The following is a 16,379-nucleotide window of genomic DNA, read 5'->3' as shown; positions in this document are numbered from 1 at the left end:
AGCTTAAAAGAATTCTTTTTCTTGTTATTTTTAAGATGCTTTCATTTGATAACCTATTGAAATCCCAAATCTGTATTATAAAATAAATCAGAGCTGGGTATTTTTCTGGTCTGTACGCATTTTAAAAATACCATGTGGCTTTAGACAAGCCTTTCAAACAGAGCTTGGCATGGCTTACATATCAGAGGGATGTGTGCTAGATCAGCTTACTGCAGGGGCCCATGAGGAGAAATTAAAGGGTATGGGAGTTTTCTCTTGCAGCTTCAGAGAAATTCATCAATTCAAAAAAGTAGGAGCTTGAGCACAGGTGGAAAACAGAAAAAAAAGCTGGGGCCTGCCAATGTTGGTTTTGAAAAGTAGTGTAGATACGGTAAGAGTATTTGGCAAGTATTTTGGATGTTTCCAGGAGAAAAGGAGACCTAGGTGTTTGTAGCCAGGAACCAGAATGTTAGGCTGGATCTTCACATATTCTAATGGTTGGTTAAAGTTCCTAAGCACCAGCACATGATAAATGGTTAGTGAATTGAGTTGTGATGTCTAATTGTATTTAAAGTCAAATTTTCTGCTTACTTTGCCTTTGCAGATGTATGACTTCAAATGCTTTCTTTATGCCATGTTCCGAATAGGATAAGAATGTGGCTGTACAGTCAGAAGACTTTCTTGGCACGGCACTTGATCTCTCTCTCTCTCCCCTGGCCCCCAGTGGAATACTTCCTTTAAATGTTAGTTGGTTATTTCTTGCTCTGTGGATATACGAGTTATATACATACAGATCTGTTAAACTATTGTGTAACTATTTTTAAAAAGAACCTAGCTATCCAAGAGAATCATAGACTCATAGAATAGCAAGTTGGAAGGGACCTCAAGGATCATCTGGTCCAATCTGTCTTGACAAAAACACGATCTAGAGAGGATGGCCCAGCACCCTGTCCAGCTGATTCCAATGGCGGGGAGGCCACCACTTCCCTGGGGATATTATTCCCATGGCTGATTGTTCTCATTGTGAAAAATGTTCCTCTGGTGTCCAGCTGGAATCTCCATGGGGGTAACTTGTACCCATAACCCCTTGCCTTTAGCATGTTTGTCTTTGCAAAAAAGGAGTCTCCATCTTCTTTGTAAGTTACTTCTTTAGGTGCTGGAACATGGTGATAAAGTCTACATTGAGGCTTCTTTTCCCTAGGCTGAACAAACCCAGTTCTCTCACTGTTTCCTCACACAGCAGGCTTCCCAGTCCGTTGATCATCTTATGGCCTTTCTCTGGACCCTCTCCAGCCTGTCCACATCTCTTCTGTATAGTGGGAACCAAAACTGAACACGGTATTCCAGGTGTGACCTGACAAAGCACTGAGTAGAGTGGGGTGATGACATCTTTGTGTCTGCTGGTGATGCGCTTGTTTATGTAACCCAGCATTTTGTTGGCTTGCTTTGCCACAGCTTCACACTGTTCCCTCATACTGAGCTTCTTGTTCAGCAGGATCCCCAGGTCCCTTTCCACAGCACTGCTCCCCAGCTGGGTGGACCTGAGTCTGTGCTGCACTCCTGGGTTATGTTTTCCCAGGTGCAAGACCTCAAACTTGTCCTTATTGAACTTCATAACGTTCTTGTAAGCCAACTCTTCTTCCAGCCTATCCAGGTCATCCTGCAGGATGGCTCTCCCTTCTAAAGTGCCCTAAAGTTCCCTGCTTTGACTGGTATTGTCAGCAAACTTGGTCAGGGTACACTTGATCCCATCTTCCAGATCATTTGTGAAGATATTGAGCAGCATTTGGCTCAATATCAATCCCTGGGCGACCCCACTTGTGACAGATTGCCAGTTTGAAAGGGAGCTATTTACCAGTTATGTATTAAACTTATTAACCTAATTCTCATAAAACATTTTGCATCTGGATTTTTCTTTTAAATATAAAGCAATTTTGGTCTTTTGTTACTTATTGCTAAAATTTATTAAACAGAATTTGTGGTGCTGTGAGACATACAGTCCAGAAATACTTATCTTATTGGATTGTTGTGCAGAAAGAGAGGGGTTTTAAATTTTCTATTAAGACTGGGGTTTTTCTCACAGCAAATAATTAATTACTGCTGTATTTTCCAGTTATTGTTGTAAATATTTTCTGTATTCTTGGATCACTTTTTGCTCTACAAATGCCAAAAATTTACCATGATAATTAGGATTACTAGGACACACACTTAGGATTACTTTTCTGCCATTGTAACCAAGTTTGTATAATACATATCACAAACTCTCTGAGTTTATCATTTTACCAGAATGGAAGGCTTAGAATAAATAAAAGTTAAGGACTTTGATGTAAACCCTGCATATTTTTATTCTCACTGTCTAACAGAATTTGCACAGTAAGTGTAGTCAGCAAGGGTGTTTTGTTTTTTGTTGGTTTTTTTTTTTTTGGTTTTTTTTTTTTATTTTTTATTGTAAGGAGACTTATAAGTAGCTCCTTATTTGAACTAAGAAAATACAAAGACTGAAAAGAAATACTGCAGTTAAAACCACTTAATAACAGCACCAAATACAGCCCTGGATGAATCTGTGGAGAAATTCCAGGAAGCCCTCTCGGAGGAGCTTGTCTAGAACAATTTGCCAGGCACATCAGCAGGACAGCAGGGTGTAGCTCAACTGTGGTCATATGAAGAATGCAGCAACCTGAGTGGTCACAAGGGAGAAAAAAAAAAAAAAAAGGTTACTTTTGTATAGTAAAAAGGTTACTTTTGTATAGTATAATTGAAACGAGATCTGGTCTGTTAGAGGAAAATACGTAGCTATACAGCAAGGCACACTGTTGCTTTTGAAAAAAATCCACCTGAGGACCTTTGTCAGGGTTCATTCTTAAGTCAACACTTTTCCCTTTTTGGTTTCCTGATGTCTAATGAGGTATAAATCCTAAATGAAGCTTTTCCCATAGTTGTAGCTATTGCTGATGTGTGTTATCTTTATAGTATGAAGCAGACTGTTGCTTCAGTTCCAGTGAGTCCATCTGAAGACTTGAATCCATACATGCTTCATTAGTTATTGCTCTCGGAATCATTTTATTGCTGTTTTTTATTGTCCAACTGCTCTTCAAAGAGGCTTTTAGTCATTAAACTGTTTACTAGTTACATACATCCCACATCACTGCATATATATACTGCCTTAGTCAAAATGCTTGGCAGCTGGCAACTCTTCAGAGAAGTGTTTGGGAGAAAGAGAAGGGCCTCTCTGTTCAGTTTTGTTTATTGATTCCTTTAAGAACTCCTGCAAAACATCTTTTACAGTTTACAAATTTACAGTTTACAGATTTAACAGATTAAGCTCTTTCTCATGTATATGACAATGAATATTAATTACAAAAGCAGATGTTTGTGAGAAGAAAACATAGGCCTTCATTTTCAAAGGTATCTTTGAGATGCACAAGCTTTGCTTTGCTTTCATTTTGCTTATGTTGAAAGGTTTTTATTAAATTAAACACATTTTTAGAAAGCATCCTTCTTCTTCATTACCTTTAACAAAAAAAAAACAAACAAACCCACAGTAATTTGAAAGACAGTCACCTTCTTTTTGAAAATACACTGTATTCTCTGATTTTTTGTGTGGGAAATGTGTCCTGTTTTCATCCAAAATTTTCTGGGAGGAAGGTATTATGGATTTTTGCTGTTTCAACTCACTCCATTAAAGTATCTTAATGTGAGCAGCATTGTATGGATTTTAAGACGGATAAGAAAGTAATTAGATGTAAATAGGTGTATGAGGGTGAAAGAAGGTAGAAATAGTCCTATAAAATATGCTTTTTTTCTTGATGGCATATTTGGGTAGTTGCTAGAGTTGGAAGAAAAAGATCTGATTTTTCTGCAGATATTTTAATTGAAAGAGAAGACATTTAAAATTTTATTTTTGCAGTAACAATGCATTGTATTTACTGGAAATCATCATTGCCAATACTTGAAAATGTATTCAAGGGGTTAGGGTACTGTGCTTGACTATTTTGAAGACAAAAGTTATTTCATCTAGAGATCTTTATATCGATCTATTTTATCAGGATGCATGTCCCACAGATACAATTGTATTGAAAACGTGGTGTTTATTTTTAATATTTATTGCCCTTAAGAAACTGTTCTGTCTGTGACTGTGGTTCACTCAGATCTAACTGTTGCGAGTACGCTCTGCAATGCTTACAACAGTGAGTGAGGTTCCTTTTCTCTTTGGATTTTTAATTTCTCTTCCATGGTAGGAATGATACCTCTTCCCACATCAGTGCAGGATATCATTGGTGTTTATGATACAATTACTACATTGTACGGTTTTCTCCATAGTCAACATGGCTGATGCTAATTCAAGGGTGCAGAACTTTGATTGAAACTACCTTTTAAAGTAGCCAGGAAGCTTTTGTTTCTCTCCTTTATTCTGTCATTTCAACAGTTACCCTGCATATGTCCTCTGTGCATTTTTTCATTGATGGTGGTAATGCCTACTATGAACTCTGTTTTAGGACACTAATATAATATTAGCGAGAATATCTCTCACCAGTGTTCTCTTTTATTGTCACAAATCTCAGCTCACAGAAGAAAATTCCATCAGAATGGAAGAAAAGTCTCAGTACTCCCCTTCCTAAAATAACACAGAATGATGGCAGTGATAAAAAAACTGAGAAAATAAACAGAGCTAAACACCTATCAAAGCAAAGCAAACCAAGCAAACAACAAAGCTCTTAAAAAATGTATGGTGCTTCCAGTCAAGAAAGCAAACAAAACTGAATACGTTAGCTAGGTAACACTTATGCCAAGTACCATAATTTCCAGGTATAGCCTTATTCTCTCCCCTTTCATCCTTTCTTTAGGGACAAAAGCTGGTTTACTTTATGATTTTTCTAATGCACATAATATGTTGTGGGTACTACTGAAGTCTAAATTATATAGATGTAATTACAAAAATGATTCTTACAGATAGATAGGAAAAATATACTCACTACATTTTCCAGACTATTTTGTTATTATTTTTAATGAAAGTCATATTTGATGTTTGTCTCCAGGAAAGAGATAATTGAAGTATCATGCTTGGGGGAGGCTTGTGTTTTCAGCTGAAGGAGCAAGGCTGAAGCTTTAATAATAAGCAGTGTTATAAACCAGAGCCTCTAGTTGTAGGTACCTTGATTGCGAAAGCTTTGCTCTGGAGACTGTCTGCAGATATTAGGTATTAGGATGAGTCATGGAGAGGAACAGTTGCAAAATGGATGATGAAGCATTCAGGAAGTATTGTTTTGAAGTGGATTTAGAATCGAATATGAAGCCAGTGGAGAATATGAAGCAACAATGACCCTATTTGTCTCTTACCTAAGTGGATATTGTATATTTTAAACTACTGGGAGTTTCCATATGATCTTTGGAGTTTGTTCCATATGTGACATACTTCACTAGAATAGCTTGAGGAGGTAGTAAAGAATAGCTTATTTGGGACAGCATGAGAGTGGCTGTACTTCCACAGACAAAGGATCCATCAGGGCAAGCACCCACACACCACAACAGTGCCTGGTAGCACGTGCGTAAGAAAGAGTATTGGGACTCACTGTTTGTGCCTTTCATCAAAAGTTTTCTGAAAACTTTTAAATCTTTAGCAGTTTGAGGCTGAAAAAATTCCTGAGACAGAGGAGATGTCTTTTCATGTAAGAACTATCAATTATTTTTTCATCTTTAACTCATCTGGTAGTTTTTGAAACCCACACAGGCTTTTATCATAAACTATACATCCACAGCGGGGGTATATATCCACCTTTGGGGAAAGATATCTGAGCATACACACAGCAGGTACCTATTTTGTCTCTTGCTGTCTAGACATATCTTCATAAGAAACTCCATTTACAGTCCTGTAGTGGTTGTTCATGCCTGCCTTTCTGCCATGTCTCATGCAATCAGTGGCTTCTCGTTTATTCCCTTCCCTCATTTTTATTATTTGGTGGTTACCTTAATATTTCATCAGTAGAGATTCCATTATGGTCTTTCCTTATTATGCAACTTGCTCTGCTTTAGCAAATTGTTGATATTTGAAGTCCTAGATAATATTTCAGACCATATGGAAGCAGTTATTATAACTTTGAAAAATTGCATCACATGTGAATGAACTGCCAGTGACACATTCTGCCTACCTAGGAAAAAACCAAACTTCAGTAATTAAAACAGAAACCGTCTTTTTCTCTACTTCAACACTTTCTTGGTAAGTCAGTCAAGATATTAAGAAGAAAGGGTCTTTTGAACATGGACGCCTGAGGAAAAAAGAAATAGTAATGTTCTAGCAATGTGAAAATGAGAAGTCAAAATGAGTGGGATGAACCTTGTTTCATATGTCATTTTTTTTTTAATTTACATATCAAATAAGCTATCGAAACAAGATTTTTTTTCTTTTCCTTTTTTCTTTAAACTTACTATAAACATTTTTTTTTAAACATACTATCTCTGAACGCTGATTATCACACACAAGGTTTTACAGGTTATATGTTAGACAGACTCTTTGCCTCGGAGACTGTATTATATAATGAAACTGGCGCAATGTTAATGTCTTCAAGATTTGACTGTAACCCAGGAAATGCACACTTATCTCACTCAATTCTTCAAAAAGACAGTCTGCTTCTATCATTTCCTTGCTACTTTGTTGCAGGTATTCAGGACTAAAAAAAAAATCTCATGTGCTAGTATTCAACTGATACAGACAATAAGTAGCCTATGATATGAAGAAGATATTTAAGATAATTAAGATTTAATCCTACCTTAAGTCCAAACTGTGCTCTAATATAGTGTAGATAAGATACCTTTTATTCTAAGGCCACCTAAGGTTAAAAGCTACTGAAAGCTCTGTCCCATGAGTATCCCTGACAGGACTTCCTGTTTACACTAAGAGTAGAAAGAATTGTTGAAACGGATTTCTTTTTTTTTTTCTTTTTGTAACTGCCAACTGCTTATATTCTCACATCTCAGTGCTCAACATTGTTGTGTGAGAAATACTGTTAGCTAGTATTTAGTTCCCCGCATTTCCTAGTGAAGACAATAAAGCTTTTGATTTATTTATTTTTGGCCCAAGAGTGCTGAACACACAAGCAGTCCTACTGGAAGCTAGATGGGCCATAGTTTTCAAATCATGCTTTTTTTTCCAAGTACTTCATTTAGCTTAACCTTCCACTTTTCGAAGTCTTCACAGGGACTAGTTTATTCCTTGGTCGAACGAAAAAGGTATTCTGTGTGCAGTAGAAAAGTGTTCATAGTGGTGGTTTACATTGATCCGTAATTAATGAGGCAGAAGGGAGATAATTTTGTTGTGTTGTGATTACAGTCAAGTTCTTCTGTAAGCTGTTAGACAAGTACTACTTGTTTCTTCTCTCAAATTCCTGGGTTTTAATCAGAAAATATGATATAAACATGTCAAATTACACAATGTCAGTTCAACGAGTACTATTTAAAATAATTTTAGCCTCATTAAAATACAGAAAAATTATGCTTAAACGAATTGCCATCTATGACTCTTCTGAGATCATTACAACAGGTTTGAACAAGAACAGCAGTACAGCAGTACTAAAAGTTAGCTTTAGAGAATCATTAGTTCTGTTAAATTCAGGAATCTGGATTTTATTCCTAGTGTGGAAGCTTAGTCAGAGCTAAAAAAGAGTTACATGACCTGTCTCTAATTAATGTAGATATTTCTGAGTTACTATAGTTCGACTTTTCCTGTAACCATCTTACATGTTTTTCTCACCAAATACAATAAATCTAGTGTATTTCCAAATCCCTTTGGCTATTTTAACTAGTTTCAACCCAGTTTGTTAGAGCTTTCTCCTTCTGCCTGAGAAACTGTCTGTTTTATGTAACACTGTGTAATATTACAAATCAGTGTGGCTGCCTAAAACCATAGGAAAACAGTGGTTCTAAACTAGGAGTGCCGGTATTGTCCTGACACTGGAATAGCAGTTTTCCATTTTAAGTAAGTACTCTGGAAAACAGTGTATTCTGAGCACTAATAATGGCATTGATAGCAGGTCTTCTTGTGGTCTGTAAAGTGCTTGGAACTAGATTTTTGAAGTCTTTGATTCTGGAAGCTTTGGATGTCTAATGATATTTAGAATCAATATCAGAGTTTGCTCTTAACAAAGTCTAAATCATTGGCTTGTAGTACAGTATCATTTCTAGCAATAACTTTTGATTGTAGCAATTTGTAAGATTGGCAAGAATTTAATTTGTGTTTGTTACATGCTCTGAGCATATGACATGTCGTATGAACACTTAACAGCACTATGCAAGTACTGGCATGACATGCGTATATTGTGAAAATACTTCTTTTCAAAGGGATGAATAAATGTTGTAGGATGGATTTTTCTTTCTTACCAATAATTAGTTTTAAATACTTGTTTTCCAGATAATGGAGGACAGACTTTGGCAGGTGGAAATAACTGGCCACTGAGAGGAAGAAAATGGACCCTCTGGGAAGGAGGAGTGAGAGGAGTAGGCTTTGTTGCAAGTCCTTTGCTGAAAAGAAAAGGTGTAGAAAGCCATGAACTCATCCATATCTCTGACTGGCTGCCAACACTGGTGCACCTTGCCGGAGGACATACCAATGGCACTAAGCCTTTGGATGGCTTTGATGTTTGGAAAGCTATCAGGTAACTTGCATGTCAAATCACCGGATCAGCATTCTGGTATGAGAGGAATTTAATCAGCTCAGACAACAGAGCTGGATCTGGTGGCAGAGGGGAATATTACGTGTTCCCTAAAGGGAAGATGTAAATGCAGTTAATGTTGCTATCCATAAGAGAATTATCCAGGCTGCAAATTAGTCCTGGTCACAGACGTAAAACCTCCAGACAGCTTTAACTAGGTATGTTGAATTTGTCAGTATGGACACAACAATGCATAAACATGGTATACTTTTCCAAGAATGCTCTGTGATCCAGAAGTATATTAACTGGTTTTGCACAGCACAGAGTACAAGCTAGTAAATTTTATGGACCCAGCCCTACTCTCTACTGAGCCCAGTTGGGTGTCTCTGCTGTATGCATCTGGAATTGGACGTGTGGGAAATCTATGCAGACATTAAGCTCACTGAGTGTGCATTCCACTTTGATGGTTTGTTAGCTCAGTACAGGACCTGTCAGGCTAGCTCAAAGTGTAACTATTTCAATAGGCTGGCATCATGCTGTCCAATGTCTCAAAAAGCCTCTGAGGTTGAGTACTGGAGTAGACCTGATGTGGTTCCTGAGAGATTGTGATGTTGTCCCTGGTTTAAGCAAGCTGGAGCACTCAGGACCACCTTGCAGACATGCTTAGATGGCTGGAAAAAAGAGGCAGCGTAGCTCCAGTGGGGTTGATACTGAGAACAAGTTAATGACTTTTACTGGACACTCTGAGTCTGTGCCCCTCTCATGCTGCCTGGGTTAACTGTCAGGATATCCTGAACCCCATTAGTTCATAAAATAGAATGTCTTCGATGCATTAAAATTAAAAATGAGTTAAATCCCCTACATTTTTCCTCTGGAAAAGAATAAAAAAATGTTATCACAAATGCTAGGTGCTGGGTGCACTGGGTGCACTGAGGACATAAGATATGTGTTTATTAGTGGGGCATTTGGCTCAGCAGAGTAAGTAGACTAGAATGTAAAAGAATAAATGAAATAGGCATTAACTGGTAATGGTGTGTTTTTTTCACTGAAACAAACTATCAAAAGAAACTGGTGTTGCCCCTTTGCAATACCTTCAGTCAAGACTTATATTCAGTCAGTCCTTCATCTTTCAATGCTTTTCTTTTATTGTAATATTCTTTTATTATACTAAAATGGATTACAAAGTCCTTAAATACCTAGTTTCTGCAGAATTTTGAACTTCTATGACCAACCCTTATTTTTGCAAGAATTGCATAGTGACATTAGTTTAAATTCCTGCTTCTCACTCTTCTGTGCTTCATGTAATATATTCACTGATGGGGCTAAATCCTATTGTGTATGTTCTTGGAAATCATATTTATTTTAGTACATCTTGAATATAATTTTGATTTGCATAAGAATAAGTTTAATACTGCCAAAGCAGAATAGGAGAGGACTAGCTAGTAGAAAGAACCAGCAATTCTACTTCCTACATGACATTCATTTGAGAATTAATGTTTTGTTTCTTTTGGTAGTCTTTGTTCTGTTTTTATAGCAGTCAGACAATATGATATTATGTGTGTTATAACCTTTGTCCCCTTCTCAGGGTTCCCACCCCAGCTTGCATGATAAATGTAGCTATTTATGTAGCAATTGCTGATATTTTTTTTTTCTATTTTCTGCATAATACATTATGCTAAATGCTTGGTGTTGTGTGTCTTAGCATCCTAGACTGTGAATTACAGAAGTTAGTTCCTAAACAAGTGTCAGTAGGAGTATTTTTTTGATTAGGGATTGAAATGAGAAATTGAGAGTTAAAGCAGGTAGAGCTGAACCCATCTACTCATCCCTGGTTAGCCCTATTTATACCTTGAAGTAAAAACAAAACAAAACAAAAGAAAAACAAAAAAAACAAGCCTAACCCCCACCCAGAAATATTGCAAACCCCATATCCTGAGTTCAGAATTGTTCTGTTTGTACCTTTAGTGGGATTACCTGTTTTGAAACTTCCCAGCTTGATCTTTTTCTGGGTGCTGCCTCTGTTTCTGAGGCGCTATGGACTAGTTTTCTGTACTAGCTGGAGTCTGCAGAGACCTCATGGCTTTGTGTCCAGGTGTACTGTATGGCTCTCTTCCAAGTGGAAGAAGATAAGGACATGTACAGTTGAGGCCAGGGACTATTAACTGCCAGGAAGGAATGGAGACTACTGTCCAGCCAGAGAAGATAAAATGTTTTATATGCCAGTATAACTGTGGGAAAACTTAGCAAGATCCTGGGGTACTCCTGAACCACAGACTTTTCTTCCAGCTATCAGCAGAATTCCTGCCTTCTTCAAGTTCAGTTTCAATCAGGAATTCTTTGTCATGGACAGATCTCAGATCAGGTTACTTCAGCAGAAGAATTATGTATGGGTAGGTATAGGTACAGCTGTGCGTCCTCTGCATCTCCAGGCACTTGAATCATTTCTGTTTGTGGAGGGACTGAGTGCAATGTTGACTGGCACTGCTAGGGAGTAGGGGACCTCCAGTATTTTCAATTGTGCCAACTGGAGGGCCTCTGTCTGAGAAGGAAAAAAGTCAGTTTTTGTAAATTGTTAGGCTGCTTTTTGACTTACCTTGCAGCCGAAATGCCAAATTTCACATGATTTTCCGATGTAATCAGGAGAAATGAATGTATTGAATTTCATGATCATAACTCAAAAGGTCGCTTGAATATTGGATAGCAAACAATGAAGGCAGAGTGCCCTTTTGGTGGCATCTGATGGAAAGCTCAAATACGTTGCTTTTCTTGGACCAGATGGCTCATAATGAGTGAAGTTATAATTTGCTAAGATTCTAACTCATTTGGAAAAAGGAAATTAATAGCCTATCACCATGTTACATCTGTATTTTTTAGTCCAATCTAATGTAAATAGCTGTACATGCTTCTTGTGGTTTTTGTGTGTGTGTGTGTGCGGACTGTAATCCTGAGTCTGCTGTTTCATGTGTCTCTAATCAAAAGGTTATAAATTTGAACCTTGGTTTAGATATTCAGAAGACTATATGCAACAATGCGGATATTCTCGGAAGTCACAAAAATATTGGATCCATTCCAGTATCTGTCTGATGTCTGTCTGTAAATGATCAGTATTTAAAGGATGTATTCTTAATATGATATTTATGCAATAAATATAAATGATTAGGATTATATATAAAATGCATACCATTTTAACATAGATAATTATACATAATACAGACATTAGATATAAATTTTGTAATCCTAGGTATAAATTCTGAAATACTAGACAAAAGTGAACTTCCTGATGTGAGTTTAAGATGATTTGTAGTCCAAATTTGGAATTGAATTAACATGACACTGATTAATATGAAGTTCTCATAGTAAATAAAAGTGCTGAAGATGTGTGCAACTGCTTATTTTATGCTTCCTCTAGTTAATTTTGACTTGAAGAACCTTAAGAAAGTTTTTGGTTAGGAACAAATTGGATGAAAAGATTAAAGTTCAGGAGAACACGTTTCTTCTTTTGCATCCTTTTTAGCCAGCTATACTTTAAGTTTCTTTCATACAATGCATAAAATGAAGAAATGCAACGTTCTTGTTCCCATTGAACAGCTTGAACTTTTCTTAGGTAAAAATTTGCATGCTACTTAAAAGCTCCTTGACAGAGGCTTTGAACTCGGAAGTTTGCTCTTTCCAAACTGATCTGCTGACCTAGTAGTGTAGAAAATACTATTGCAACACTGTATCAATGAGACACCTAACAAAACAGGAATCTGTTTTCATTTAAAATAGAAACTGAAATAAGGCAGTTTTTACTCATACTCCCCCAGTCTGACACTCTCCCTCACCAAAAGGTGTGTGCCTGAGAAGTCTGCCCAACAGCCAGGCACCAGGGCGGGGGTTTTCAAGCCATTTATCTGGCAGCCAGGCACCATGATGCTTGTGACCAGGTGTTAGGCCCAGGATCTGTTGCAATGGTGGAGAGGTCCAGGAACACCAACTATGAAGTCCTTCTAGCATCTTCTGTGCTCTTCTGAGGTTGGTAAACATGAGAGGTTCTGATAATGCCTTTTGTACCCTTTTGGTCCTGCTTCTCTGTCCTGTCCCATCTCTGTGAAATAGGTGCTATCACTGTTTCATGTCCAGCCGTCCCTGTCCTGTGAAACTGGCCTAGATGTGTTGGGGTCTTGCTGACCTGCTAATCTGGATGTCGCTAACACAGGCTGTTACGAGAGCCCTTTCCCTGCTGTGTGTTCCTGCTGTCATCTCAGCATTCAGATCTCCACAGTCTTTCTCCATTCATACCAATCATTTTATCTGCTACAGTTTTCCACAGTAAAAGATAGCAGGCCACCTTGCTCTTTCAGTGCAAAATTTTGTTGCAGCATATCTGTAAACCAGTAGTTCCTAAACTTTATTTTCCCTCAAGTACCTTTGGAATTCAATTTAACTTTCCCTTTAATGTCTCTAACTTCTTTTTGAAAATAACATAAGATAATATTACTGTACCAACCTATTTTTGGATATCAGACCATTCCAATCTCATGTATAAACCTTCTACATAAACCATAGAAGATTGCCCTTTTTGAATTAGATTGCCATGGGTAACACTACATTATAGCTAGAACCTCTAAAACCATGTACATATTAGAAATTATTTCCGAAAATACAGTTGGAATACCACTAATACATTTTACAAAAAATAGTAATTGACAATACCAAGAACAATTAATAGAAAATAGTACCAAAATCCAACTAGTCGGGGAATCTAAACTGAACTGCATGTTTCCAAGCAAGTATCTCAAAAGGCACTTGCGTGTCTAAGAAACATCTGTTCTCCAGATGCTTGCCACTCTACTGAAACTGAGACACTAGGCAAAATAATTTTCCTTATGCTGAAATTTGCCCTGTTTGGTACATTGTTTGATATATTTGGGGTTTCAGTACTGAATATCTAGTATGCTTGTGCTCAGAAAAAGAATTTTATTTGCATTAAGAGGAAAATGGAAGACCAAGTGGTAGAGCACATGAAGCAGTATGATAGATAGGCACTGAGAAATTCAGGGTAAAATACAGTCAAACAACTAATATTTCTTTAAAACTGGTTAGCAAGCATCTTCTCATATGTTTCGCAGGGCAAGTTTCAAGTTGAGTACCAAATGGTTACATTCATTTTAGGAATTAAACACCCATTTGAAAAATACTTTCATTTTTGTGGTACAAATTAATGCTGAAGAAAGAGCAATCTAAAGCTGAGCATAATGTTTATTTCCAGCATATCTGAAATATAATTATTTTAGGAAAGCATGTACAGATATGACCCAGAGAAATACAATATATGGCAAGGTTGTAAATGCTCAGATTTTGCTGAGTAACACTGAGATGTTTTTGTGCATGATAAACATATTTACTCTGAAAAACCTTGGATTCGTGCCCAAGGACACCTTCTGCCTATTTTAGAACAACAATAAAAGTGAAAGATCACATGTAGATGCTTGTTCATATTCAGTAAGGAGTAATAGATCTCTCTGTATGTTTTAAAAACTTTACAAAGCAGAAGATAGGGTGACATTCTCAGCATAAACTCTGTGGTTCTCATACCAACTCTGAAGTTAGTCTGTATGTTTTCAGCAAGATGTTCTTAGAGAACTTTTTTGGAAAGCAATACCTTTTAGCTGCTTAATTAAATAGTCACACATGATAGAATAAGAACCAGACAAAAGAAAAAGTTCCTTATTTTTATGGAAAGGAGCAATAGAATTAGAATATTGGAGTCTGAAAGTAAGTATTCTAATATTAGAGCATTGTAAGATATGGTTACAGTGTAAGCTCCTTAAAATACAAAGGCAGGATTCCCTAGAGAATCTTATTGCTTTCTTATTCTAGCTCTGTTGGCTAGACTACATTCCTGATGCAAAAGAACTTTAGCAGAATATCTGCCAAGGTGACTCTGTTGTTGAGGCTGTGCCTTTTGAGGGGACTAAGGTCAGTGTGGAGCTCTGTAAAGAGGAAGGAGGACAGAGTTTAGGCACAGTGAATAGGAACTCTGCTACAAGAGTAAATTCTGTGCTTCTTGTCCCCAGGATGTTGTTTCTGTCTTCCTGATGCCCTTTTATGCCAGGCAGCTGCTTGTTTCAATATACATTGGCATCTTCTTTTCTCTGGCTATTGTTTTGTGAATAATATATGCTGGTTATAAACCTCCACATTGTGTGCCACAGAATTGCTGGAATAACACCCAATTGAACAAGCAGATCAGTACCAGTTAATAGTGCTACAAAGCTTAATGCAGTAATGCCATAAGCTTTAGGGACTGTATCTCATGGTTATATATAAATCACATTTCCAAGTTACTATAAGTGATATTCTGTCCCAGAAAAAACAAAACAAAACCTGATTCGATAAAAATGACAACTGCGGCATGAAAAACCTAAATTAATGCAGGTATAATCTTCGTATTTTGTGTTCTACCTGCTGTGCAATAATGTTCATTTCCATGTTTAGTGTACAGTATCCACCCTCCAGACTAAAAGCCTTAAAGGAAATTACCTTTCATGATACGATAGTAATACTAGTCTGCTTGAACAGCACAAATATTCTCTGTTCTGACTTTCTACCAACTGTGGTACAGTACTGTGGTACTGTATGAATACTGGATGTATAAACAGAAGCAGCACATAGGAGTAAGTTACTTCTTTCTTCTGTATTTGACCCTGGGAGAAGACACTTAGCATAACTCTGGTGTTTACTTTCTTTTAAAAGGATACGAAAATTGTAGATACAGCTCAGAAACTGAAAAATAGGAGTATCTCCCCAAGCAGTTACTGCAGAGTAATGGACATGCTATAAATCCACATCCTGCTTTAACTTGTGCTAACTGGTTCATGTTACTGTTACCTATGAACAGATGGCAAAAGACACACTTGACCACAGCTGTAAATGGAGCACATAGAGACAGTAAGAGTCTATTAAATCTAAGATAAAATTTGCTTAAGAAAGGCCAGGCATTCCTTAGTTTAGAGTGTAACTACTATAGATATTTGGGTGCAGGGTTAAGAGGAGTTAACCTTACACACGTATTCTAGGAAAAACTTTTTTGTGGCAGTTCTTATACACTGAATTACTAACACTGTAGGTTAATTATTGTGCTTGCTCTGTATTAATTGTAAGCCTGTATTATCTGAACACATTTCATCTTTCATCCCATCCTTGTTAATTTTGTGCTTATTTAAAATATGTAGCTTCCACAAATGGTTTTAGAAATTAAGTAGAACAATATTAATTTTAATTAGCTGTTGCTGAAAATTTTAGATTACAGGTAAATATTGTGTAATTATATATTTTATGAATTAAAGTAACAGTTATTTTTTTTAGGATTACACTAAGGTTTATATTACCTGATTTTTTATTCTAAATGTCAAGTGGTTTAGAGGACCTGGTTGAATTGTTGAGTATTAAATGAAGCTCCTTAGCAAAAAGAAAACAATTTGAGTTATCCAGAATTTTCTAAAAAGACATGTTTAGGTTCACTGTCAAATAATATAATATTGTTGTGTCATGATATCGCCAAGGGTCTTCCTAATTATGTCTTTCTACTCATGTTGCCCTTTATAAGGAGTATATTTCTTTTACTCAGTTCTTTAGGGTAGAATTTACTAAACTCAGAAAATTTATAGTTAAGTTTGGAGGTTTATTCCACACCATTCATATGTAGCCAATGGCTAGAAAAAGAGGAATGATTTTTTTTTTTGCCACAAGAAGGTTCAGAGTATCTAAATAATC

The 16,379-nt window shown here is 36.8% G+C and overlaps 1 protein-coding gene across 4 annotated transcripts in view; it reads left to right on the top strand.

The window, feature by feature from the left end:
• ARSB (arylsulfatase B) overlaps positions 1 to 16,379 on the top strand; it is a 65,285-nt gene that overhangs the window by 22,380 nt on the left and 26,526 nt on the right. For all 4 annotated transcript variants that reach the window (XR_003989179.1, XR_003989180.1, XM_030470201.1 and 1 more), the window contains exon 5: positions 8,381 to 8,624. Coding sequence is in view for 2 of the 4 variants with exons in the window: in XM_030470201.1 (XP_030326061.1) it covers positions 8,381 to 8,624 (244 nt within the window). In the remaining 2 variants the exon portion in view is untranslated. The remainder of the gene's footprint in view (positions 1 to 8,380; positions 8,625 to 16,379) is intronic.

This window comes from Strigops habroptila, chromosome Z (genome assembly GCF_004027225.2).
Source record: "Strigops habroptila isolate Jane chromosome Z, bStrHab1.2.pri, whole genome shotgun sequence".
In the NCBI taxonomy this organism is placed as follows: Eukaryota; Metazoa; Chordata; class Aves; order Psittaciformes; family Psittacidae; genus Strigops; species Strigops habroptila.
The sequence above is the reverse complement of the archived record's forward strand: the minus strand, read 5'-3'. Positions and strand labels throughout refer to the sequence as shown.